The 26,327-nt window shown below is 43.3% G+C and overlaps 1 protein-coding gene across 5 annotated transcripts; it reads left to right on the top strand.

Annotated features, from left to right (window-relative positions):
• Nucleotides 1-46: 46 nt before the first annotated feature.
• Nucleotides 47-26,133, top strand: NCAPD3 (non-SMC condensin II complex subunit D3). Of its 5 annotated transcripts, none has more exons than XM_048968199.1 (35): nt 47-212; nt 512-666; nt 1,571-1,733; nt 1,844-2,028; nt 2,851-3,024; nt 3,443-3,504; nt 3,760-3,847; nt 5,067-5,200; nt 5,865-5,937; nt 6,459-6,584; nt 6,763-7,012; nt 7,523-7,582; nt 7,750-7,833; nt 9,883-9,956; nt 10,869-11,003; nt 11,734-11,954; nt 13,375-13,566; nt 13,886-13,983; nt 14,111-14,226; nt 14,766-14,873; nt 15,398-15,503; nt 15,593-15,700; nt 16,693-16,931; nt 17,622-17,701; nt 18,591-18,728; nt 19,052-19,185; nt 19,332-19,531; nt 20,151-20,261; nt 20,674-20,826; nt 21,565-21,731; nt 21,826-21,965; nt 22,082-22,159; nt 24,727-24,801; nt 24,888-24,948; nt 25,038-26,133. In XM_048968199.1, the coding sequence occupies exons 1-35, from the start codon at nt 149-151 to the stop codon at nt 25,147-25,149; spliced, it is 4,464 nt and encodes a 1,487-aa protein (XP_048824156.1). In that variant the 5' UTR covers nt 47-148; the 3' UTR covers nt 25,150-26,133. The 5 variants fall into 5 exon arrangements, with proteins under 5 accessions (XP_048824156.1, XP_048824155.1, XP_048824157.1 ...); XM_048968198.1 differs by having other exon boundaries at nt 48-212; nt 21,562-21,731; XM_048968200.1 differs by lacking the exons at nt 47-212; nt 512-666 and adding an exon at nt 1,175-1,269 and having other exon boundaries at nt 21,562-21,731.
• Nucleotides 26,134-26,327: the final 194 nt, after the last annotated feature.

Genomic DNA, 26,327 nt, shown 5'->3' with positions numbered 1-26,327 from the left:
CCGTTCCACTGGTGCGCAGGCGCCGCGCGGCCCCGTGGTGTCGCGCTTCCGGTGTGCGCAGCGTGCAGGCGCGCTGGAGGCGGAAGCGCTGGGATTGGCTGGCGCGGGAGGCGGCGCGCGATTGGTCGGTTCGAAGCGCAGCGGCGCGATGGCGGTGGAGGCTGAAGTGCCGCGCGTTGTGGCGGAGTGGCGGCTGCGGGACGTCCGTGAGGGTGAGAGGGTGGCAGTGGGGTAATGGCTGAGGGCCGGGGCGGCCATGCAGGGGGAAAGGAGAGCGATGTGAGGTTGGATAACACCGTGAGGGGAAAAGGGAAGGGGTGGCGGCGGCGGTGGCGTCTGAGGATGATGTGTGCGGCCTTCGGGCTTCAGTGAGCACTGGGGGATGGTGTTGGGGGGGTTATGGGGTTGGTACTCTGCTACCGCTCCGTGTGGCTGCTGTGCTCTCCGCTTGTTTGAAGTGTTTGCTTGCTTATCTGTTTATCTGATTTGTTTAAACCCGTTTTTCTCCCAGTGTGGGTGAGCACGGTCTGGGACCTGGATTTCACAGAGACGGAACCGTTGGATCCCCGCATTGAAGAGGAGATCACAGAGGATGGGCTGGGTGCCTTCAGCTCTCTGTACCAGGCGCTCACACCGTTTGCCACTGGGGACGACAAGAGCAGAGGGGTGAGGTGGATGGATGGCAGTGGGCTGTGCTGCTCAGCAGAGGCTCTGTACCTTTTTATTGCTCAGTTTGCCCTGTCTTGAATCTCACAGCAATATTCTACCATCAGCCTCTCATCTGACATACTCACTGGAATGTTTTAGATGAAGCCTCTTTGTGTGTTAAAATATATATACAAACACAGTTTACTGAAATAGTGATGGGAAGGTTCAGCCTACAGCCATACCACCAACACCTGCCTCTGATGTTGGGAGCCAGCATAAGAAAATAGGAGGTGTTATTTTTGGGGCAGCCCTTTTCTGCAGTTGGTTACAATAGAGTATGAGAAAGCATTCTGTGCATCCTTTACCTGAATTTCTTATATTCTGCCTGTGCATTCTAATGCGTGTGTGTAATAGAAATGCTGAGTTGCAGCTTGAAGCAGTGATGGAGCACCTGGTGGGAAGGCAGGGCCAACCCAGGGGAGCTCAGGTGTATGCAATGTATCTGAGTGACGAGAAGGGGTGGAGCCAGGATCCAGCCCTTCCCAGACCTCATTTTAAGGGTTAGCTGTAGAGGCAAGGGGGTCTCTATAGAGATTCCTGCCTACCTGATGCCTTCCAATGGTAAGCAAATATTTTTCCTTTGTTTCTGTATCCACAGCTGCTCATTTGGGCTTGTTCTCATTTGCTGCAGCCCAAGCTGCTATTATTGCTGTGCATCACATGGAAGGTGATTTTCATATGGTTTGGCTTATTTAAGAGAAGTTTATTTAATTTTTTTTTAATTAGTCTGTTCCCTGGATAAACGCTTTTCTTGTAGTCAGTGTTGTACCTTTTTAATTAAGGTCTTTTCCTTTGTGGATATCCTTGTAGAGAGGTGTGTTATTATTGGGTTTCTTACTGTTGTTCTTGTATTTTGTTTTAGAATATCTGGCGTTTGTTTGTTGAAAACAACCTCTCTCGTAATGCCCTTGTGGCTGTGTGGCACCACTTTGTCCAAACAGGCCTGAATAAAAGAGCCAATGCACAACAGAGGGTTTATGCTCTCCATGCAGCTGGGTTGTACTTCTTACTGCTTGAAATTCCAGGTGAGTGAAGGGATTCACCTCCTTATTGTTGAATAAAGCATCGTTTGTTCTTGGAAGGGGTTAATATTCTTTGTGTCCAGAAGATTGCTCACGTTTCCTTTCCTGGACAGGCAGTATAGCTCATCAGATGTTCCATGATGTGATGTTTGATAAATGTCTTCAAACCCTGACAAAATGCTGGCCTCAGGGACAAAATCTGATGAGGAAGAGGAAGAAGGCGCATGCTGAAAGCTCTCAGACCAATGCAAGAAGAAACAGAAGAAAAGGAATGGCAAACAGGAATGGCACCTCCAGTGTAAGATGTTTGTGTAATCTTCAGATACAGATCTCTATTAGCAAGCAAATCATTGGCAAGCTGTTTCAGTTCTAGGTCAGTGTAATGCTTCTCCTTGCTTTTTCAGCCCATTTTTTTCCTCTTAACCTTTTATTCAGCTATTGATCTCTGCTCTCAATCCCCTACCTATTATTAGGAATTTCTAGAGGTGTGATGATTCAACATCAGCTGCAGTTCTTTGGCTGCTGACTAATAGAACAATAAAGCTTGTATGTCTGTGATGTGCTGTTAGACAGTTCAGTAGCAGAGGGAAAAACTAATTGGTATCATCTTCAAGAAACTCAACAAGGTTACAAGTAGCAGCTGAGTTTCCTTACTGCTGGGGTGTTGAGGGCTAAGTGCTGTGTTTAGCTGTACTCAGCTGACAATTCTGGTGTTTGTAGGGTTGTTTTTTTAAGTGGCACTGAGGATTTCACATCAGAAATCCTGAGACAACAGGCAAGGGAAGTACGGAGCAGATAGCATGGCAATCACTGTGGGATGCATTTCCAGGTGTCAGATTAGAACTGAGGTGGCAGTCTCTGGTTCTGAAGGACTTTATCTTTTAAAATCTTTGCAGTGAGAATAAGCTCTGCTGGAGCTTTCTTGTATCCAACCTCCATCCTGTTGTCTGTTTTGCTGTTACTAAGTGTGTTTCACTAACCTGAAGAAAAAGATTGAGAGTTTTGGATATGAGGTATTGCAGGACCTAGCCTGGGAATTCTGGGAAGCACTAAAATGTGTGAGAGGGATCAGTCAGTGCTGTGGGATGGGGTGATTCTGTTTCTCTTACTACCAATACAGATGGAAGAGGTATTTGAAGAGGAGGAGGAAGAGGATCATGAGAACGTTTACTTTTCAACAGATGATCTTCTGCAAATTCGCAAAGCAATCTTCCTTCTTTTACAAAACTTCTTAAGGTTTCTACCAAAGTTCTCCCTAGAAGAAAAACCTCAGTGCTTCCAGAACTGCCTGCAGGTAATGAGATTCCTTGAGCAGAACGTTGTGTCCCCCAGCACAAACAGGCAGTGCAGAACACTGGATGGCCACAGAACGTGGGCAGTGCTGCCTTTCATGAGCTGCCCCCCCAAATGTTGCTGTCTGTGAAGCTCAGGCAGGTTGTCTGCTCTGTGGCTGTCCCTCATGCTTAGCATTTGCTGGCTACTGCAAGCAGGGCAGTTAGTGTTCCATTATAAGGTATCAATCCTCCCTGTAGCTGGAGGAAAGATGCAAAGTATTGAGCCTGCAGGCTTTGGAGCCTGCTTATGTTCTGCTTTGACTGAGGGGTGGTGGTTTCAAAGCTAGAAAGGCTCACGTTCTCTGTTCTGGCATCCCTGCAGACCTGCACAGCTTGTCCTCATGTGAATTAGCTAAGTTTGGCTTTCTTTCCTTGCAGACTTTTGTTGAAATGACAAACTTTGAGCCAGTGGAACGTGAGTTTGAGTTTTCAACAACAATGTGAGCAATTGATTCTGACTGTTTAAACATTGCTTTAAAAAGTAAAGCCCTCAATGCTTGGGTTGTTATTACCTTGCTTATACCAAAATGAAAGCATTGATTTCTTTTACTCGAGATAATTAGGATGTGTTCCACCTAGCTAACAGTAAACAACATTTAGTGAATATTGAATGTTTTCCAGTCAATGACCACATGTAGCTGTAGTAGATGTTTCTCACGTGACAGATGAAGATATCTCTGCCTTCCTCTGTTTAGGAACATTACTCGTGCCAAGTATGTCCCTGAGCTGGCCTACCATGGACTGTGGTTATTGTGTTCACCTCTACATGGCACAGAAAATGAGGTAAAATTTGGGCCACATCTTTTAGAGTTCTCACTGCTCTATTGAAAAGCAGATGTTTCTTTCATCCTCTGCACATTGTTTGGCTTGCATGTTTTTATTTTACATGATATTTACATTTCTGTGTGTATGTTTGCTGGGTCAGTGACAAGATGCTTTTTTTCTACCCCGCTGCTTATTTCTTTGGCTTGCTGGATGATGCATTTCATGTGCATTATGTTCTGTGTTTTAATGACTCTTGCCAAGTGAATCGAAAACAAAGGACAGCTGCAGAGGCATTGGATCTCAGATTCTTAATACAGAGAGTTCCAAGGGATTGCCTTTGCCTGAAGTTTTCTTGTTTCCTGCTAGGTGGAGCTCCAGCACTGTTGGCTGGTGTGCAGTGGCTTTGGATTGTGCAGTGAAGCACGATGGGAAGCAGGGAAGTGTTCTGCTCAGATAATTATAAGCAGGACTGATGCTAATTCAGAGAATGCTGTCGTCATGCAGCATCCAGTTCTACCAGAAATCTGTCTGCAGCTTTACATTTTTATTTTGTGAAATTATCAAGCACGCTGTGTCATCTCCTGCTTATCTGTGTGCTGCTCTTAGGAGATGGAGCTTTTGAACTGTGGGTGTGACTGTGCTGCTGTGCTTTGGAATCAGCATAATCCCATCTGAACTAGTTTTAAGCTAGCAAGCCAGGGTGCTGTTGGCCATCTAGTCAAGAAAGCCTGGAGCTGAGTACATGCTAACCTGGTATACTTGTAGCTGCCCAGCCAGGAAGCCTGTGTGTTTCAACCACCTCTGTTTCTCACTGCAGCTTCTCAGAATGGTTTACATTTGTAGTATAAAGAAGATCCAATAGCTCCTCTTTCAGACCCGCTGCATCTTCCCTGTCTCTCCTGTTAGGCTGCTCAGTGAGTGTCAGGATGATGAGGCTGTGGTCTCTGAAGTGCAGCAGGGAGGAATCTCCCAACATTCACATGCATGTGGTGGTAAAACACACTAGGAAAGGTAAAACACACGAGGAAAGGTAAAACACACTAGGAAAGGTGTTTCTTGTATTATTGGTCCTCCCTGCGTTATTCCACCAGAGGTCATGATTTGTCAGGTGCTATTGTTGGGTTCAGAGTTATTTCATAAACATGATTAAGAGTGCTTATCTATCTGCTCTGCTCAAGATAGATGAAGATCCATCTTGCTGCTGAAGGTGAACCTGAAGGTAACCTTTTCCTTCCAGATTCTTCGCTGTGTCTTCCAACGAATCCTCAGTGTCATTCTAATGGTGCAAGGTGGTGCAGGTTCCAGGCATGCAGTCCTTGCAATCACATCAGCTGTGATCAGTGCCAGGAATCAGGCTGTAAAATTCATCAGGTGAAGTACAAAGCTCTGGCACTACCCTTCCTGGGTAGGTCTGCTTCTTCTTCTGGCTGCCTTTGTTTTACTCTTTGGTTGATAAAGGGATGAGACAAACTGTGAATGACTTTGATGTTGTTTGCACGATTAAGGTTTAATTAAAATTCCTTTAATGTAAGTTTACTGAACTTGTTGTTGGAGGGGAAATAAGGAGCTGCTAGAGAGTGAATTGACAGTGAGTGGAGGGGATGTACCTTCTGTGTTGTGCTTTCTATTAACATGCAGGTCACTTCTTTTTGGCTCTTTGCTGCCTCTTGCTTAAGGATATGTGTTGCCTTTGTTTGTTATTCTCCTGTGCGAGGATCCACGTTGTTCAAAACCACATTTTGTGTAGAGATGCCCAGACAGCATTCAGTAAGATTGAGAATAAAGCAGCTTTTCTTTTGCCCTCTACTTGTAGAAAAGTATTGGAAGGAATGTTTTCTGTCTGAAATGTCAGGTCAGTGCAGAAGGTAAGGTCTGCTCTCTGACCGTGTCTCCTACACCGGCACTCATTACTCCTGAATATGCCTTCTGCCTGACTTTCAAAATGCATTTCAAAAGGAATGCCCTACGCTTGATTTTTCTGCTCTGTTATAAAAACAGCCTTACTTAAATGTGCTTGGCTTTTTTTCCTGTGCAGTTCAGTAGTAGAGGAGCTGAAGGAAGCTGCCTTTCCTGTTCTTCGAATATTACTGCAGCACATCTGTACCAAGGTATGCTGAGTTCTGGTGCATATTGGGCTGAAGAACTTTGGTGTGAATACATTGCAGTACATGTAATAATTAAGAAATCTGTTTCCATGGTGTTTTATATGGAAAGGAAAAGATTTTCCTTGTTGTCAAACGTATTAACAGCTTGATTGTGCTGCATCCTGCGAGCGTGCTGACACTGCCCACCTCAGTTAGAATTAGTTGTGTCCCACTTCTGACCTTTCCAAACTGTGCAATTGCTTTCAACACTCTTATTAGGGGAAAATGAGGATTATGAGAGCTCTGTACTGCCATGTAGAAGCACTGCTTCTGGATTTAATCAAGCTTCATCTTTGCTTTGGGGAATTTGTGCTGCCTGTGGTGAGTGCTGAAGCAGTGACCAAGGAAGTTGGGATTGTTGTCCCAGTGCTTGCTGGTTGTGCCACACTGCCCCATTAAATAAATATTTCTCTTCAGACCTATACAGCCTCTGGCTTCTGGGACAGTGTTGGAATGTCACAGTGCAAACTGCTTTTGGTTTTCAGGTCCCAGATAAAGCTGATTATCGCACGTATGCTGCACAGGCCTTGGTGATTTTGCTGAATAAACTCCCATCTATGGAGTTTGCTGACTTCATTGCTTGGCTTTATAAATACTCACTCCACACAAAAGTAAGTACATCTCCTTAATATCCCAGACTTTAGCCACAGTAATTCTTTGGAGAAGGCAAGCTTAGAATCAGCCCTGAACAGGGCTGTTATTGCTAGCTAGAGGCAGGTAGGCTGAGTAGGTAATACCTGTGTCTGTTTTACACACTAACAAAATGCCTTGTGTGCTTATTTTTTTCAGATTTCTTACAGAGTGTTTGCACTTGATGTAGCTTTAGCTTTGTTGGATTTGCCTGAGAGAAACCTGGACTCCTCCGTGTCGCTGGATCACCAGAGGTTTCTGAAGCACAAGTTCTTAGTGCAGGTCATGGTGTTTGGCCGCTGCTCAGACAGAGCACCTGCAGTTCGTAGCAAAGCTCTGAGCAGTTTTGCCCACTGTCTGGAAATGAAAACTGCTGCTACTTTGGATAGTATACAGGACTTGTTACAAAGTAAGCACTATCAGTAAATTACCTGGTTGAAATATTTCTTGATGTGTCCTGGGAGGTTGTAGAACTGGTGGTCAGGATCTGTAATACCTGCACAGAGCACCCTTGGTGTTTGCCATAAAGGGAAGTAATAGATGTGTCTTGTAGCCTTACATCTGGAAGGTGCTCATTTTGTGTACATGTTCTAAATAGATTTCTCCATGAGATACTTTTGATGGGTGTTTACTGAAACCTGAAACTGTACAATTAAAAAAAGTTAATTTTTGACTGAGGGTTGATTAAATCCTGAGTTGCCTTTTGCCTCTGCTAAATTCGTTTCTTTGTGATTGGCATTCTGCACTCCCTTGGGTTCGGTAGAGGCCAGATGGCACAGTTCAGAACCGTGCACACAGCATCGTGTGGTTGGATGACTTGCCTGCAAAAAACCCAAAAAACAACCCTAAAAATCAGAGTGACAGAATATGCTGAATGAGAACGATTCATTTAATTTCTTTTTTAATTTCTTCTTGGCAGGCTATGAGCACGCAGCCTTGGAAGCAAACACAAACAGCGCGAGTTTGATGCTCAGTGAAGGTGTGGAGTCATTCTCTTGTGATAAGTCTCAGGCTTTTCTTGGCATGCTGTTTGCTAAAAATGTGTATCCACAAAACGTGGGGCATGCGTGAAGCTCTGTTTAATGGTGAATCACCTTGAGTGAATGCATGCCTTTTTTATTCTTCAGCTTTTAACTTCTCTTCCAGTTTTGTCCAGTCATCCACTGAAGACCTTACCAACTTTCAAAACGATTGAGCTGACCAACAGCAGCAGTGCTGCCATGGTGGATGGTAGGTGATAAATTACACCAGCCTTTCACGTAGCTTTTCAGAACTTAAACTAAATCATATTTTCTGAAATCTGTTCACTGCCCATTTCTCAAAGAGCAGAGATTTGTTTTGTACAGCTATTTAAAAAAAAAAGTACGTGATGAAGGGGTGGAAGTGCTTGCTATACAGAAATGCTATTCCCACTTAAATTTGGAAAATACATTTAATTGTGAAATACTGGTGTTCATTTGTACTAATGTGGTAGCAATACTCATGGCAAAGCAGATAATTTATGCTTTCCCAAAAGGATGGTAATTGATGTGGGATGTAGTGCTTGTAACTCCATAGATTTAAGGGTAATTAAACCTCTTGCTTCAATGCACAAAGAAGGGATATATTTTCACTGCGTAGAACACAGCACCTTTGTCTGGCACTGTTATGCAGGGAAGCATTTAATTCTCTGCAGCACCAGGTATTGGCTGATGTTAAAAGCAAAGTGTGAGGTTAAATGGGCTGACGTGATGTCAGTCTGCTAGCTCTAATTTCTTAATGGCATGAAATCAGCACAGAAGTTGGCTTTCGTGGCTGTGATATTTCATAGAATTCCTCTTCTATGTGGAGGCCTCACATTCAGGCCTCTGTCAGCATCTTCCTCTCAGTTGTTGCTCTTCACCTCTCTTGAACTGCTGACAATTCAATTTACTGCTTAGCTCACATCCTGCCTCTGTGTCTTTGTTACATTTCTCATGCTGCTCTTCGTGTGGGATCTCTCCATATCTTCATGAACCAGGCTCCTGTCTTCTCTATTGAAAGCTTTCTTTCAAAACACTTTGCTGATAAATTTCATTAATCTGCTCTCTAAGATAGAAATATCCTTCAGGCCACTAAAGGTATTGTGTATTCCCTGTTCAGTTGCAGGCTCTGTGTGGCAGAGGATGCCTGGTTTTGTATCTGATACCCAGCTGAGTGTACGCTTGGCACTTGGCAAAACAAATTAAGCAAAGGATTGGATCAAAAAGGGCTGTCTGAGGCTCAAGAGGATAGCTGCAAAACAGGCTTCTCAGAGCCAGTCAAGGTGCATTAGCAAAGCTGTCTGGCACACGCTTACTTGGCTCCTGCCTGTGCTAATTTTGCACTTCTATGAAGACCAAACAGCTCGTATTTTAGAAGCAAAATAAATCTTCGCTGAGGATATTCAGGACTTGCTAAATGCACCAGGGTAAAGATAAGAAGGGTAGGGATAATCTGCAGGGTGAAGTATATTCTACAGAATACGCAGTGCCTGTCAGCCTATAAACACTCTATTCCCTTGCTAGTTCTCAGCCATTTAGAACTCAGCGTTTATTTGTTTGGTTGTTTTTATTCCTATGCCACTATGCATAGGAATCCATGACAGTTGGCCAAAGTTGATCACTTTAGCAGATTTGGTCACCTTCACAAGAGCAGTGTGACTGTTTTCTTGGCAGCATCTTGCAAAGAAAAGGTTGTGTCTTTTTCTGTCAAGCTATTCTCAGGAGTAAGATGCAGTTGCAGTTACCTGTCTGTTAAGAAAGCACCAGTCATGCAGATTAAAATCCCTTGGCTTCCTTTGGTTTAAAATAAAAAGCCTACTCTAGACCCTCTGTTTATTGGTTCCTAATGACTAATGCTTTCTCTTAATGGCAGCATGGTGGCTCTCCAGATGAATCTCTCAAAGTAACAGATTTCTGAACTTGGGAGTTCAAAACGTTCTTAGGAAATCTTCCTTTCCAACTTTGAAGGTAGCCTGATACCTTTTACATACAGAAATAAATGAATTGGAAGCTACAGATCATTTTTGCTGTATCAAATTTGGGGTATCGCTTGATTTTGTGCTATGTCCTGTGATTTGTTGTCAAGATGACAGACCTTGGATTTTTCTTCCCCCTGTCAGAGTGGCAGCTGCGAAGGAGAACCTGCATTCTTTCTGTTTGTTGTTGTGCTTTCAGTCTTTTTCTCTTGCTCCTGACAGTAACAAACTGAGCACTGCAAAGCATGCAGGGGGAGCTCAGGGTGGCTGTTCTAACTTCTTTTTATCCTGGGTTTGCATAGGAAAGGAAATCATGGCCCTGCTGAGACTGAGAGCTGGGGATGAGAAAACCACTGTGAGGAAATCTGCTCTCCAGGTATGGTGTTCTTTGCATGATTTCTTGTTCTGCGTGGTTACACAGAATGCCACTGGAACAAATAATTAAGCTGTAGTACTGCAGTGAATGGTGTGTAAGTTTGCCCAGCTGTAGCTTCTTGCTATTCCCACTGAGTGCATTCAGTCCTTAAAAAGGTCATTTTTGCTAGTTCTTGATAAGTAAATAATGCAAGGAAGAAAAAGTGTTTGAGTACTCTTCTGCTGGCATTCACTTATTCCATCATTTAGAAAAAGAGCCTCTTTCCAAATGTCACTAGGTATTTAACTGAAGTGACTTCCTTATAAACTGAGGTTTAAGAGGTGCTTTGTTTGTTTCCACCTTGTTAGCAAAGAGTTTGGCCTGTAGCTGGCATCATTCTGAGGAATGCACTGCTTTCCTTCTTGCTTAACTTCTTTAATTAAGAGGTGAACTTTAAAAGGGATCTTCTTCAATGTGAATTTCACTGTTTTATAGAATACAGATGTGTTGTTGACTGTCTCTCCCCCAGTTAGTTCTTTCCCCTAGTTTTCCCCTCCAGGTCAAATTACAATGAGAACACCTCAGGTTAAGGGTTTCTACTGTTTTGTTGTGAGGTTTTCAACCCTTTCCCCTCTTATTGGCAGGTGAAAGATGTAGGTCATAACAAGAGAAACGTTGGCTTCAAAGGGGAATTGCAGTATTGACTCAATGCAGAGTTTTCTTACACAATCTGAATGACTGAGAAGATGTTCTCTTAGCATTCTGTACCAAGTTCTGCCCAGTACTTAGGAATTATTAATGTCATGTATCTCACTGAAAGGGAAACATTCTATTCCCTGTTGACTTCAATTAGAGATGAATTTATTTTTGATTCATTACCTGGTGCTCCTGGCCTGTATTCCCAACAAACTTATGCTCCCTTCTGACTTGCAGGTCTTTACAAACATCCTGAAGCACAAAGCAATCCCTTGCACTGCAGAAGATTTGTCCACTCTGCAGGACCGCTGCAGGGACCCCGCTGTGTCTGTGCGGAAGCAGGCCTTGCAGTCTGTGACAGAGCTCCTCGAGGTGAGGAAAAGAGCAACACCAATTCTCACCCAGACCTGACGTAGCTGAAGTGTAGGTTAAGAGGATGGGGACACAGCAAATCACTTGTTCATTCCCCACGTTTCATTTTATGGCTGTGTTTAATTCTATACTTTTTGTTATCTTTTGACTGGGAAGCCATCACTTGCACATGCTTGCCATTTATGTGGGATGCTTTCAACTACTGGAAACACTTTTTTTTTCCTGCCTGTTGATTTATGTGTCATGGAAGTGATGTTTATGTTGCTGTCCTTGTGAAATGTAAAAACCTGAGTCACTTTGCTGAGATACAGCATGCTGATGATGGCATTGTAATGTTTTTCCTTCTTTTCTATTTATTCTCAAAGGTTTGGTAACTTAGTCACAGAGCATAAGGTTTGTATTAATCAAAACTCTGGTTTTAGTGTTAAATCATCTGCAGTACAGTTTTATTGTGATACACTCATAATTATTTATAGGGTTTCAAAACTAAGTGTTGCAGTACTTTAGCCCAGGCAGTTTGGTCATAGATACAACCTGTACTTTCTGCTGCCAGGGAAATGTGTTCTCTTGGTTCATGTGCTGCCACAACCTGCCACTGCCTAATTGTAATTTATTTTACAAGTTAATAGGTGACTCTACAGATGGTTTCTAGGTTTTTGTTGATCTTACCTGTGCTTACAGGCTCACATCATGACTAAAGGATGTTTCTAACACACTGTGTTTCTCTCAGGCTCAGTACGATGACGTCCTGGTGCGCAAGGCATGGTTGACTGGAGTTGTGCCTGTTGTGATGGACTCTGAAAGTTCTGTTCAAGAAAAGGCCTTGGAATGCCTTGATCAGATTTTGTTGCAGCACATAAAGCATTACAGTAAATTCAGGAGGGAAGACATAAAGCAGGTGCTGGCATGGGATCTCCTGACGTTGCTGACTTCAGAAAGCCAGGAGCTGAGGTAAGTGTGGCTGTCCTTCCTTGTGGGCTCCTCTGGCATTTCCAAAACACTCCTTTGTCCAGTAGATCTTTGTTGCCTTTATTATCTTAGCATTCGTGGACAAAATCCAGATTATTTTATTAAACTTTTAATCCTATTAGAACACGCAGCTTTTCCTTTACAGGAGGAAATGGCTTAGTGACCAGAGGACTAAGATACAAGCATGTGCTTAAGTTCTCAGCTTTCCCATCCTCTGTGTGACCACAGGACAATGAGTGTCACAGTTTAAATGCACGTGCCACCTATTGTACTGGGGCAAAAACCTGCATTTATGGGTGTGTTTTTTTTCTAAGCTATTTGCACTCAAAGCAGACCATGAAAGTGCACATTGCTCTAGAGATGGCAGCTGTCATGCTGTGAACTGCCTGTGTTGCTCTGCCAGCTCCTAGGACAGAGGAGCTGTCAAACATACACATCAGCAGTTGGTGAGAAGAGTGCAGTTGTGCTTTGTGTTGAGTGTTTTGATTTGCTGCTCTTGTTACCTGTGCAGTCTCCCTGAACTCTGGTGTTCGTACACAGGAATGTCACTTGCTATTCTTGATGTGCTGGTAGCAGCAGGAATGTTAAATGGAGGTGTTCTGATGACAGAAGTAAGAGAGGCTATAGAAGGAGAGGAGAAGATCTCCTCTTATTAATTCTGATGTACAATATGTTTCTTATGACAAATGGAATGATTCTGTCTGATTGCAGAACGTTGTGGGATGGAGCAGAAGAAATGGACTGATACAGTATGACAAGGACGCAACATTGATTAAAGACAGTTGTGTGTTTATTAGTCAACAGGGCATAATGGCTCAGAAATAGAAGATGAGATACTGGTTGTGCTGCCTTGCCAATCTGTAAAACTGTCAGCGTTCTAATTTAGGCTATTTTATGACACAGTTTGAAGATTCATGGTACCTTTACTTCGTGACCTCGGAGTACCTTGCAGCTTGATGTATCTCAGAATAAATCTGTCACTATGGGTATAAATCTGTCACTCTAGCTATGGGTAGTTAGAGTTAAACAGAAGAATGCAACTGGTGCTGTCCCATTAAGGATGTTAAATAAAAACTGCTAGAAAGTCTTTGGTACAGGTCTTGAGTTGTTGAAGTATCTTGATTTGTTCTGATACTGGTTCCTGTGTCTGATAGACACATTCACTCCAGGTCTGTAGTGCATCAGGATTGATCTGCACTGCAGCCATCAGAGCTGCTAACAGAAAGAGTGACGGCAATAAAACCCGTGGCAGAAATCCTGATGTATTCTGAATAGAAGGAAAGTGAAGTGATGGCAGCCTTGTGCTTCACTGTCCATCCTGGACAAATGTGGGATTTTGCTAGTGGTGTCCAAGACCTCAAGAGTTTTCTTCACTCCTTGTTTATCTTTTCTTTTCTTGTAGCTGTTATATGAACAAAGCTTTTCATATTTGGTCCCGGCAGAATAAATTCTCCTCTACTTTCATCAATAATGTGATGTCTCATGTGGAAACAGAGCATGCTGTACCAGCTTGGATGTTGCTTGCTAAGGTGGCAAGTTCTTCACCCAAGCTGGATTACTCCAAGGTCATCGAGTCCTGGTACACTGTCAGCAGGTATGTGTGTGCTTTGGGCTCCCCTATTCTGCAGGGAAGAGCTGGAGGTAAAGATGAGCGAGTGAGCACCATCTGTCCTGCCATAGACACAGTGCTGCTCAGATCAACATTCTTTATTCAAGCAACCACGTTCTGCAGGTAGGAGGCAAGCAATAACCCACAGATTTGTGCAGCCATCAAGTCTTACACTGAGCTTTTTGAGTTTTCGTTTGGTTTGATAAGTCTGCCTTGATAGAACATAACCAAGATGCATGGGTTTTTCTGCTGTGGTTGGTTATTTTGCAAAGCATCAATTTTTGTCTGCTCTGCTGTTTTCCAGGCAACAGAACACGAGCAGTAATACTACAGGACACGTACTGTCTGTCATCAGTCATGTTGCAAAGCACCTCCCTAGGAGCACCTGTGAGAGGCTGATTGGTGAGTGGCCCTGAGAAACTGCACAGTGGAAGGCACAGTTCACTTTTGTCTCCCATCTAAGAGTTATTCTCCATGGAGGGTTGCTTGGCCTACAAAACCCCCATGTTGTGTGTCATCTCCTTTTCAGATAACATCAAGCACTGGCTGAAGGAGTTTCAGTGTCCCCTGGAGGTGATCAGCTCAGCTGTGGAATCTCTGCAGAAGCTCTGCTGTGCCTATGCAGGTGTCCCAAAGAAGGCACAGGTGTGACTTAAAATGATTCTTTTAAAATAGTTGGTTTCACACATGTAAGGTCTGAGACCTGAAGGCAGCTTCTGTCTCCAGCCTGTTGGTTGGTTGTCTCACTAAGCACAGAGGATCCAGCTCCAGCCACTCAAGTTTGTTCTACTCAGCTGCCTTACTTGGTGTGCTGCAGTTTTGCTGGAGTGCCTCCTGTAGCTGAGGATGAATTTGTAAGAGTTCTTTCCGCAGAGGCTTTGTTTAACAGCTGAAATAGCTTGTGCTGACCTTCTGTCAACTTGCAGCATTCCTAAAGCAGACCTTCACTATCAGCAAATCCTAAGGCTTGCTCCACTTGAAAGCTATAAGCTCAGGTTATTCTACATCAGAGCTGGTGCAGAAACCTGTATTTTTCTAGGCCCCTTTTAATGGGCCCAAGCCCAGAGTTAGTAGCACATCATATGCATGTAAAGATTTTAAATTGGGGATTTATGTGTGGAGATGGTAAACAGAACATAGTCAAGATGTTAATAAAGTGGCTAATTAATTTTATTATGGAACAGGAGCTGCTCAACCAAGTGTTTGGAGACTTAATATCCACTTGTGAAAGTTATATTTCAAATATTGTTCTCAAAGAGGATGGAGCAGAGCAACTGCAGGAAGATCTCTTGGTAAGTTTGGTTCCCCTTTGTGGGCTGGTGAAAGGATGAGCAGGCTCTCAAAATGAGGGGTCTGTGAAGTTCATGGCAGTAACTGTTACACAGGAAAATCCTGTTGTAGGTGCTTGTGTATGGCAATGGAATCTTGACTCTATTGGCCTGGAAGCATTCAGCAGTTTGATAACTTAAAAATAGCTCTAAGGATGTGATGGCCCCTGTATTTTCAATAAAATGAGGCTTTTTCCTTTGCTTTTTCACTCATGCTCTTTATGAAGTACTTCAGAAAGTAAGTCTGTAAGATGTGTAGGAAGCATTAAGGTTTATTTTAATGTTATTAGTATACTGGGGGGAGGCTTAGTGTATTAAACACACAATATTTGCTTCAGAGCTTCACTTTTTGTTTGTTAGCTGCTGTCTTGAAAGGACAGAGGGAATTGTAAGTTGTTCTTGGAGATGTAACCATGCTGACTCCTGCTGACACGATTTGCAGCCCAGCCGTGGCCTTTAGTCTGCAGTGTTGCTTTCTCTTTCTGTAGGTGAGGCACCTCTTCCTCCTGGGTGAGGCTGCACAGCTGTGCCCAGCCAGAGTGGAGAAACGCATCTTTCTTTTGATCCAATCCATTCTGGCTTCTTCTGAACAACGTGAGGCTCTTTCCCTTCTGCCTTTTCCTTTTATGAATGATGCTGTTTCCCAAAAAGCCTGTTTTCCTTCCTGACCCGTTCCTTCTTAGTGTCTCCTCCTCCTGATGGTGAGGAAATGCCAGCTTCTCAGCCACTGTCTCAGTTCAGAGGATCAGCCATGCCTCCAGTGATCAGAGCTCATGCATTCATTACTCTTGGTAAGTGCTGTCCTGCAACAAAAGATTGCTCTTATATCCCTTTCCCACCCTTCCTGTTTGCTCTCTGCTTCAAGTTCTGTTCAAAAGCCATGTCAGCTCTACCAGATAGATGCAGCACTCAGTGTTTTGTTTTGCTTCTGTTTGCAGCGTTCAGCAATGCAAATATCCATGGTAACAAGTTGCACAAACCATAAAAATCTATGAGACTGTTTTTCAAGTCTGTTAATGCATTTTGCCTATATAGTATTCTTCAGACATATGTGCTGGCCTTGTACTCAGAATTGGTTGCTGTCTAGCTGAGAGATCTTCCAATTTGTAGTAGGGTGCTCAACAGAGGATGAAGAAAACCTGATACTTTTGATGCAGAGTAGATCAGAATTTCTATATGTAGTTACTTTTTCTCCTTAGTATGAATGACCAAATTTCTTTGTGATGGAAACCTGGTCAAATCTGCAATTCCAGTATAAAAAAAAGGGCTCAGTGAAACTTTTGGGTATTGTAGCTCTGCTGTAGATATGAGCAAATCTCCTATCTGTTGCAGATAGACAGAATCATTCTTTCCTTAACTGCTTTGGGAACTTTAATACTTCTTGGACTGAGCTTAAAAAGTTAGGAAGAAGTGATGTTAGAATGCAGGCTGTTTTATTTTAAGTTGGTTTAGTAATGCTCTTAGAGGTGGGTGTCTCCCTGCGATGCCTATGACAGCTGGGGCTGTTCTTTTTAGCTGCTTTGAATAATACCCTGTACACAGGAATAGTTCACTGTGAGGGAGGGAGTTTGGCATAGAGACCCACACTATAGGTCTAAAAAGAGTTTGGAAGAGCTCCTTGGAGTATAATTTCTTTGAGAGGTTGTGCAGATTGCTCGTCAAGTTTCAGCATATGTTTCATGTTTATTCACCTGTTTACTCCAATTCTTCTCTTGGCTCATCTCGGCCTCGAGGTTAGGAAGAATACATCCACAGCACTGACAGCCTCATCCCTATCTCACAGGTAAATTGTGTTTGCAGCACGAGGATCTGGCCAAGAAGTGCATTGCAGCTCTGGCTCGAGAGCTGGAGGTGTCCCAGGACGTGGCTGTGCGCAACAACGTGGTCATCGTCATGTGCGACCTCTGCGTCCGCTACACCACCATGGTGGACAGATACATCCCCAACATCTCCTTGTGCCTGAAGGACCCACATCCCTTCATTCGGAAGCAGACGCTGATTCTGATTACCAACCTTCTGCAGGTAAACAGAGGTGCTCTTCTGTTGTGCTGAGCACTGACCAAGAGGTTACTGCTTATAACTTGATTCTAGAGCGTAGCTGCAGAGTGTCTTAACTTGTGAGGGCTTCAAGCGTGCATTCTGTTGCTTTCTCTCAAGGTGGGCAAAAATCAATGACACTTAGCACAGCTGGATAGCAAGATTACTTTTATTCACTGGTTATCTCTTATCTTGGTTTCTGTGAATTCCCTTCCATTTTGCTCCCTTATGAATGAATGTACCGAGCATCACAGCACCTTTTTCCTCTCTCTGCTTATTGTTTTATAGTTGTGAAAGTGGAGAGGCTGACAATATTTGCCCCTCCAGTGTTCATGTGAAGCCAAACAAAGCAGATTCAGAGCGTGCTTGGCTCTGAAAACAGTGTTGAAGAGCATCTGTGCCTTTGGCACTGGAAAGCAGATTTTTCTTGATTCTCCTTTTTTATTGGCCTGTCTGGTGAACCTGGATGCTGTGTGCTTATTCTGCTTCAAGCATCTCCTAGAACTGTATTTTTTGAGCTTTATTTTCTGTACACAGCTGTGAAGTTGTATAGCTTGTTTATTTCTCAATGTATATTCAGGCAGGCTCCATCAGGTACTGCCCTGGCTGCTCTGTGAAGATTCACACGAGTTTTTCCTGGTTCAGGCTAACTTATCATCTGCCCTTTTATTTTAGGAAGAGTTTGTGAAATGGAAGGACTGTCTCTTTTTCCGTTTCATTAGTGTCTTGGTGGATCCAAATACAGATATTGCCAGGTAAAATACTCATCTCTAAAGTACTGAAGGTGTTGAAGGTGTTTATGCCTTGTCTTATAAAGCTTTCTGCCACATTCTGTAGTACTTTGACGTAGCAGAAGAATTGTGCACACTGATCATAAGTACACATTCGTGAGGTTTTTGTATGTTTCAAAGTCTCAAGCTGCTTTGTTTTGTGGGAAATGTGAGGCACTTTCCTCCAAGGATGGAAGATGGTGTTGATACTGGATGCAAATGAGCCTTGGACAACTTTCTCTTATTTCTGCCTGGAACATCCAGACTGAAGTTTGGTCTTTCCAGGGCTGTCAACCCATCATTGCTTACAGGTGCACGTTCACACCTGCTCTTCTCTTTTTTAGTATGCAAAAATGTCTTTCCAGTAGGTGGTGGCATTGCAACATCTTGTTCCTTGAATTCTAGCTGTGGAACACACTGCTATTTCATTGGTAGCTTTTTTTTCTTTGCATCTGCATTCAGAGGCTGTATCTACATAAAAGTACTTTCTTCAAGCCTGAGATTGACTTTCACCTCCTGCCAGACTTTTGGTGATTAACTTTTTGCAAAGTGCTGTGTTTCAGTGACTTTACTCATAAAGGTAATGAAAACACTGTGCCTGCATTTGAGTTCAAATTTATTTCTGTCTCAGTTTTAATGGCAATAAGTGAGTAGTACTGTGGATGCTGGAAAGTGTTATTTTCTTGAATGAGAAAGAGTTTGAGGTCAGTAAGCTAGGATTGTTGTTCAAACCCAGGTATAACAGGGCAGGAATTAAATGGGGTGTTGAGGGAGACGTGGGAGTGGAGAGCTCCTCCTGTAGTGCTTGTGACCCACTGCTGTGTTTCAGGGGTGACTTCTAGAAGCTGCCTAGTAAGTTCTTCTTCCTTTCTAGGTTTGCAGAGTTCTGCTTGGTGCATCTCTTGCTGAAGAGGAATCCAGTGATGTTCTCCCAGCACTTCATCGAGTGCATCTTCCATTTCAACAGCTATGAGAAGCATGAGAAGTACAACAGGTTCCCACAGAGTGAGAGGTCAGCTGAGCACATTTCTCCCTCCTTAGTGCTGAATGATGGCCACGCAGCCTTTGGTAACAGAAGGCATTTGTGGCACTTAACGTTGTGTATGCAATGTGGGAAAACAGCTCAAAGAGATGGTGTTGAATTAAGTGCTCTGCTTTGTCCATGAGACTTCTGGGAGAACTTCTGCATGTAATTTGTGGGAGCGTGTGGTATCTTAGCACATTTATGGGTCTTGAAAGTGATGTGCAGATATTCCTTGTTGATTTTAAGTCTTACTATTTCTGTGAGATGGCATAATGTGACTCAACCATGTGAAATGCCTTTCTCTACTACAGGGCAAAGAGTCTCTTCTCTCTGAGAGGAAAAGATAACAAAGAGAAAAGGATGCATATCTACAAGTTCCTGCTGGACCACTTTACAGACGAACAGAGGTTCAGCATTACGACGAAGATCAGCCACAGTGTCCTGGGTAGGGGCCACCTTTGGGCACACATCTTGTGTCTATTTAGAAAACAAAACCATAAGGCTGTGAGTCCTATGGTTGTTATCTTTCTGTCTTTCCTGCCACTGCTTTTTCCACTAAAGTGATTTTTACTTCTTCCCTGCCTGTTCCAGCATGCTTTGTGGATGGGGTCCTTCCATTGGACATGGAAGCCAGTGAGCTGCTCTCAGATACCTTTGCTATCCTTAGCTGCAAAGAAATCAAGCTGTCAACAATGCGATCAAAACCTGATGAGGAGATTCAGCCTGATGAAGATGAAATGGCAATGGCTAATGCTGTCATGCAGGCAGCACAAAAAAAGCTCATCTCACAGGTGAATGGCACTTGGGTCTGGGTGGGGAGAGGACTGTCCACAGTGCTGAGAGGGCTTTGAGCTTTCTGTGTTGGGAAGACTTGTCAAGCATTATTCGAGTAATGTAATGGTGCCAAGGACATACAGTACATGTGAGTTGTTATTCAGGCTCTGTCTGTAGATTCACTCTGCCCTGAGGGCATGTATGGAAGCGCTGTGTGTTGCAAAAACAAGATGTTAAGGCTAGATTTGTAGCAGCCTGTTGTACTTGAAGGGTCAGTTGGGCTGATCAGAAATGCATTTCCTGTTTAAAAAAATAAAAAGCACAAAACAAACAGCTTTAATTTGTTTAAATTTGTTCCACAACCTCCTATTGTTAAAGCATCTGAGCCTAAATGGTTTCTGGTGCACCTTTAGACAATTTGCTTTCAATGTGCAAGCGGGCTCAGTGATACCTCTTGAAAGACTTCCATTTAGGTTAAAAGCCTAACCTGCATGCTTGTAGTATAAAAGTGGGCTTAATTGTGGTAATTCCTATGCTATGAAGCAGTAATTTCTTTCACTTAGGCCATTAATCTAACAATGGAGTGATTTCTCCTTTATTGTGTCTTGCAACTGTTTGTGCCTTGTTTAAACAAAGGTTCAGAAGAGGAATTTCATAGAGAACATCATCCCAATAATCACTGAGCTGAAATCCTTGATGGAGCGGAAGAAGATCCCAGCTCTTAGGGACCTTATGAACTACTTACGGGTGAGGAGAAGTGTTCTCTTGTTGTTTTTTCTCCTCTTAACTTAATGTGTTAGATACATAACCAGTAATGGAAGGAACAGCCTTCTAAGAAGGAAATTTGGAAGGCATAGGATGTTGTGACACTGCCACTGTGTTAAATAAAGCAGGAGGTGGAGGGATTTTAGATTCAGTTCTCACAGTGTGTTACGTGTGAGCCTCCTCGTGGAATGTGGGCAGAAAGCTTGAATGCTGGAAAGGTTTTTCATGTTCTGAAGTACAGATTGGAATTTAAACTCTTAGTCTGTTAAAAACACCTCTGCTCTACCAACTGGTATTTCCTTTAGCGCTTAAAGCAGCTGTGGTCTGAATGGAGGCATGAATCAGTAGTCAGGAGAGACTTCTGAAAGGGTTTAAATATTCTTTATTGCTGCAGGAAGTGATGCAAGACTACCGAAATGAAATTAAAGAGTTCTTTGCTGTGGACAAGCAGCTGGCAGCAGAACTGGAGTATGATATGAAGAAGTATGAAGAGCAGCTGGACAAGGAGAAGTCAGACCAAGAGCAAATCTCAGCACCACAGGCAGAGGTTGGTGGGGCCATTAACTCTGTAAGCCTTCTGTCCGCTCTGCAAAAGTCTGTGTACAGAAGTTTGTGCACAAACAACACCCAAATTCCATACATATGGATGTTGTAATGTTCTCATACTTCTGTGCATTTGCTGACAGAGGCTTTGGTTTCAAAGTCATTTAGTATTAGGAAAAACTGCAAACAACACGTGTTTGCCAAAGACAAGTAGCAAACAATTAGTGTAAAAAGAATTGAATTTAAAGGGAAGGATGAGTCTAATTCTCCACTGTCTGTGCTTACATGCTGCATCTCTCTGTTTCCGGAGTGATAAAGATGATAAATGGGTCAAAAAGAAAAGGGTTTATTTTGGCTGATTTTATACTTAAATGGAATGGAAACTTTATATCTGTGCTAGGCATGCAGATCTCTTTTTTAATCCCAGTGTGCTTGGCTCAATTGTCCCAAATTATTTGAGATACGTGCCTTAAAATGAGATGACTTTTACCCTGGCAGCTCTTTTCTTTTTCTGCTGACCTAAAGAAGCACCTATATATAGCCCTTTAAATATACATATCAAAACTTACTGTTTGCTGCTCGTTATAATTTTGGCCAGTGAATTCTTTCTCCCTGGTATCCATTTACGTCCATCACACAAAGGATTCAATCACACAACAAGCTGTTCTGTATGTCTCCTATCTAGAGTTGTCTGCACTTGTGTCTGTTTTTAGATCTGCTCTTTCCTTTCTTTCTGCAGCAGCCTCTATCTTTGGAGATGCCCTTACCTTCTGGTGCCCGGAGCGATAATGCCCAGTCCTCTGTGAGTGGGAGGCAGCTCTCATCCCCTGGATCACTTCCTTCCTCTGTGCCTTCTGAGTTTATTACACCTAGAGCTGATGTTCCAAAGCAGCCCTTATATGGTCACAGGTATGGGTTTCTGTTTATATGTCACGTCGTGCATTTCATCTGGGCTTGCAGCAATAAGTCACTTCAATGTTGCTGTCTGTCTCTTGCCCCGTAGGCCAGCATCCTTGAGCACACTTGCCATCCTGAACTCTGCCTGGAAAGCAGTAGAGGCCAGAAGCAAGCAACGCAGCAAGAGTGCTGGGGGGATTTTATCAGCTCAGTCACTTCCACCAAGTACAGCTAACAGCAAGCAAGGTAGAAAGACTGCTGCAGACTTACTCAGTGTTGGCCTGGGTCTAGTTGACACAGCATGGTTGTTAGACCCATGAGGTCTCTGAACATTTCTATTCTTATTTTCTTGTTATATGTAGCTTCTTTTCAAAGTGTGAATCAGCTGTCTACTGGAGCACATGATCCTGTGGGGGGCCGTGCAATCAGCACACCAGAACGTAAGTAACCCAACAGAACCCTTTCCAAATTGGGCTGAGTGCTCCTTCTGTAAGAGAGGTAACAATGTGTGACTTCCCTGAAGGGCAGAAGAAACTAGTCAGGATTAGCTATAGATCATGTACTTATCTAAATGGCTGTGGTAAATAAGAATTACTCTGAAACTGAAGATCTCATGGGAAAGGACACTGCAATATGCTTTTCATTTACACATCACAGGGTGTTACAGTATTGAATTAGTGCATGAAAACATTTTCAACAGCCCAGAATAACAACGAACCTACTGCCCTTTCTTCTTTTATCAACTGTGGATTGCTGAGAAGGCATGTTGTCCTTCTTTAGCAGGTTATGTTGCCCAAGCCGTGCAGGACTCTGCTGTCCCTTAATTCTCAAAGTGTAGCTTAGCACTTCTGGACTGAATTACAGAACCCTGCTGTAGGGGGAAATACTCAGGGTTCAGTCCTTTTCAGCTGTACAACAGGAGATTCCTTTGTCCAAACAAAAGATCCCAGGTGAGTTGTGACCTGCTTCTGTCACTGGAGCAAGCAGTGAGCTGTGTCAATTGAGATCTGCTCAAGGAGGATTAATAACCTGCACAGTCATTTCTGAATGTTCTGCCCTAAGGAAGAGCTGAACTGAGCTTTAGAGAAGGAATGATGTGTTTTTCTACTCTGCTGTAGGCATTAAAGTGAAAATACATAATGATGAATCTCTAGTACACAAATTGTGAGTCTGCTGTGCTTATATCCACTGCAGCTGAATTGCCATCTCATGAAAGTTGACCTTCAAAAGCTATGCTTTTTTGGTATGTTGTTTTTTCTGACAGCATTCTGCAGTCTTACAAATGAAGCTGAGTTTCAGCAGATTTCCTTCCTTTATGTCAGTTCATGGGCACACTGAACTCCTTTAGGTCTCTGTTTCTCATTACGTTGAACTCCCTCCCTGCTCAGGAGTGAACTCCAATTAAGTTAGGAGCCCAAGTGAGTGTCTGACAGGTCAGTTGTCATCAGGCAGTTGTGAATTTTCATGGGGCAGGGATGATCTGGAAACACAGGTATGAGTGTGTTGGTTTTTGCCTGTGTCTGTGCAAATACCTGACCTGCATGCACACAGGAGAGCCAGCAGCACGTAGCCAATAAGGCAGTCAGCTGTGTGGCAGCCTGCAAATACCTGACATCCACGAGCAGGCAGGAGCAAAGCAGTGGCAGTGATGTGCATCCACTGGAAAATCTGGCCCTTCTCCTCCCTGTGTGCTCCAGTGTTTGGCTCCATTTGTCTGTCTCGATGTTTCTCCTCGCTGACTGAACAGCAGGCAATGATCTCTGTGCAAAAAAAAAAACTAGGGTATGTTTTTAGAGAGCAGAAATCTTTAATTGCCATATCTCTGTCTGGAAGCTTGCATGGCTGTTTCTCTTAAGCGTAAGCACCATATGGCATGCAAGGAGGAAGAATGTTAATCTGCAGTGGCACTAAGGCTGGATTCCTACTTAGTTTCAAGGCAGCATGCATCCTTTGGTGGAGAGACAAACTGTATGAAGTGGAATCATCACTTCAGTTCTTGTGTTGAACCATCTGCATGGTGCTGCTGGGTCTTGCAGGCTGACAGACAATCAAAAGGAAGCTTTTTTTTTCCTCCAGGTGCATTGTTCTAAAACTGTTGGAGATGGAGCTCTTTGTAAATCATTTTGTACTTGAGGAAAACAGCTGTCTCTTTATCTCACTCAACTGTTCTGTCAGTCTGTCCTTCCTGTCTGTCACCTCCTTATCTCTCCTGCTGGTTACTTTGAGAATGGCTGAGTGGGTCTGGACAAGTGTGCATTTATTCACTGTGATACATAAATGCATGTTTTGAAGATAATACCTTTCTTTGATTGCAAGGGAAGCCTCACTTGACGGCAGCTCTTTAGCAGAGTTTCCATTTCCTACCCAATAAAGCGTTTTCTACTGTAATTCCTTGTGAAGGTTTCTGGGAAACAGGAGCATAAAACAGAGAGCTGAGAGAAGAAAAATCTGAATACTGTGACATCTCTCCTGAGATAAATGACAGGAGAGTGACGGCTCACAAGTATGGGCTGTTCAGGCGAGCTAAATTCTACCTGGTTTCCCTGTCAAGTGATTCCCTGTCTGGCTGCAGACAGTTCCTCTTGGAAGGGCTGTTCAAATCCTTTGTCATTTTTCTGCCCCATGTTCTGCCCTGACTGGACCACACAACTAGTCTGACTGTGGTGCTGAGGGCAGTTCACAGGGTGCTGTGATGGTGGATGATGGCTCTAGCATCTAGCTCAGGACAAGGAGGTGCCCCAGCGAGGTCCCACATGTAAATTAATTTCTTTCATATACAGGGAAGGCTGTAATTCAGGAGTATGAACCTGATGTGCACAGATGGCCCAGATGGGCGTGTTGTTTGGAGGGGCACTGAGATCTGCTGAGTTGGAAAAGAGAGATGCTTTGATTGACTACTTGCAGTTAACTGGATGTACCTATTCTATGTGACACCTGAGTGTTATACTGCAGCACATCTTCCCTCTGGCTGTGTCACAGGCAGCTCATGTGTTGTTTTTTCTTTCAGAGACCATTAATGACTTGACTTTTGGTGCTGGGGTCAGTTACATCAGCTTGACGCACACACCTGGTTCTGCTCAAGGCAAGTTACCTGTGTTTCTAGCTCAAGGAGGGTAAAAACACAAATCTGGCATTTTAAAAATGTGAAAATGTGTGCATTATTTGCAGAGAATAAAGAGGCTGAGGAGCAGCCAGGAGACATTATCTGTTTGACATCACCAGAGAAACTGTAAGTTCCATCTAGCTCTGAAACAGTGACCACAGTGAGAAGGAATGCTGGAGTGCTTCAAAATAAATGGTGACTTTGTTTCTTCCTAGGCCATCCGTGCCACGGGAGTGGAAAGTCGAATCTCCAGCAAGGAGAAAAAGCAGTCGGAACGGCCCTCTGAGGCGCTCCCGATGGAGAACTCCTCTGAAAACAGAAAACTGATCCTTTCAGTGAACTTTTGTACAGAATCTTCATCACGTTTTGGGAAATGTTGTCTTTTTTGCTCTGTAATGATAAATCACTGTGCACAAGTGTCCTTCCTCGCCTGTTTTTGTTCAGACCTTACATGTCTGGAGTATGGATGCGCAAAGTCTGTGTTAACATGTATATTATAAGCTGCTGCTGCTGTTGGCAAAGCTCAGTGAAGTGAGGAAGTGAGAAAGCTCTAGTATTAAGGGAGGCTTGCAATTCATTCACAGGATGTATAATTTGTCCATTTGGAAAAGTAAAAGCAATGTTGCTACAAGCCTAGCAATAAATGCATTTATCGCAGCGTGCAGGAAATTGAATGGCTGGGCTTATTCACTCAGTCCCTCATTGGTGATGAGGGTGTACTTGGTGATACACTCAAAGTGCTTTAATTTGAACAAAGGCAGAACAGCTTGTCACTGCCACACCCCTAGATCTGGTAATTGCATGCTACATCACCTCTTATTTGTTGTGCAAACTCCTATGCGTGTGAACAACCTTCATGTTCTTTTATACAGAACACTTCCATTCTTGAACTGTGCTATTTCCAATTATTAAGATTTTATGAAAATAAATGGTTATAGAATTAATTCCACCCACAACTTTTCCCTTCTTTTTGATACAAGTTATTAAAGCAGGATGTGAGTAACTTGCTAAAATCAAGGTGGGTAAGTCATATACGTGCACAGCTTTGTGCTCTGTCCAGAGACCTTGTTTATCAGGAACGTGCCTGGTGAATACTGGCTTCTGAATGCTCCTGCCTCCCTCTGATGCCATGTAAACCTAACTGAAGTTTTCCAGTTGCTAATTTTTATTACAGGGCTCAGGCCCTGGATTTCGCTGCAACTGGAAAATGGGACCTGTTGTGTTTGTGCTGATTTCTCTTACCCAAGAGCAGATCATAGGACCACAGTTGGTTTTTCTGCACAAATGGAAACAAGGAGGCTGAGCACCTCTGTGCCACAGCCCTTCCAGAAGCACTTACCTTCTGCACTGGAATCTCCTTGTTTGCCCTCACCTTCCTTATTTTATTTTAAAGAATAGAGAAGCCTTCAAGTGAGGTTAAACTTTATTCTCAAAATCAAAGTAAAAACCTGAGAACAGGAGACGTGGAATGGCTTTGGCTTGAGCAATGGTTAATTATGGCAGTG

Source organism: Lagopus muta, chromosome 22 (assembly GCF_023343835.1).
Source record: "Lagopus muta isolate bLagMut1 chromosome 22, bLagMut1 primary, whole genome shotgun sequence".
In the NCBI taxonomy this organism is placed as follows: Eukaryota; Metazoa; Chordata; class Aves; order Galliformes; family Phasianidae; genus Lagopus; species Lagopus muta.
Note: the sequence above shows the minus strand (reverse complement) of the source record. Positions and strands in the feature narration are given on the sequence as shown.

Coding starts and splice junctions, on each gene's coding strand:
- NCAPD3 (XM_048968198.1), top strand. CDS start 149: ATGGCGGTGGAGGCTGAAGTGCCGCGCGTTGTGGCGGAGTGGCGGCTG. Junction 19,186..19,331: donor GATCAGCCACAGTGTCCTGG/GTAGGGGCCACC, acceptor TGCCTGTTCCAG/CATGCTTTGTGGATGGGGTC. Junction 22,160..24,726: donor TGCAATCAGCACACCAGAAC/GTAAGTAACCCA, acceptor TTTTTCTTTCAG/AGACCATTAATGACTTGACT.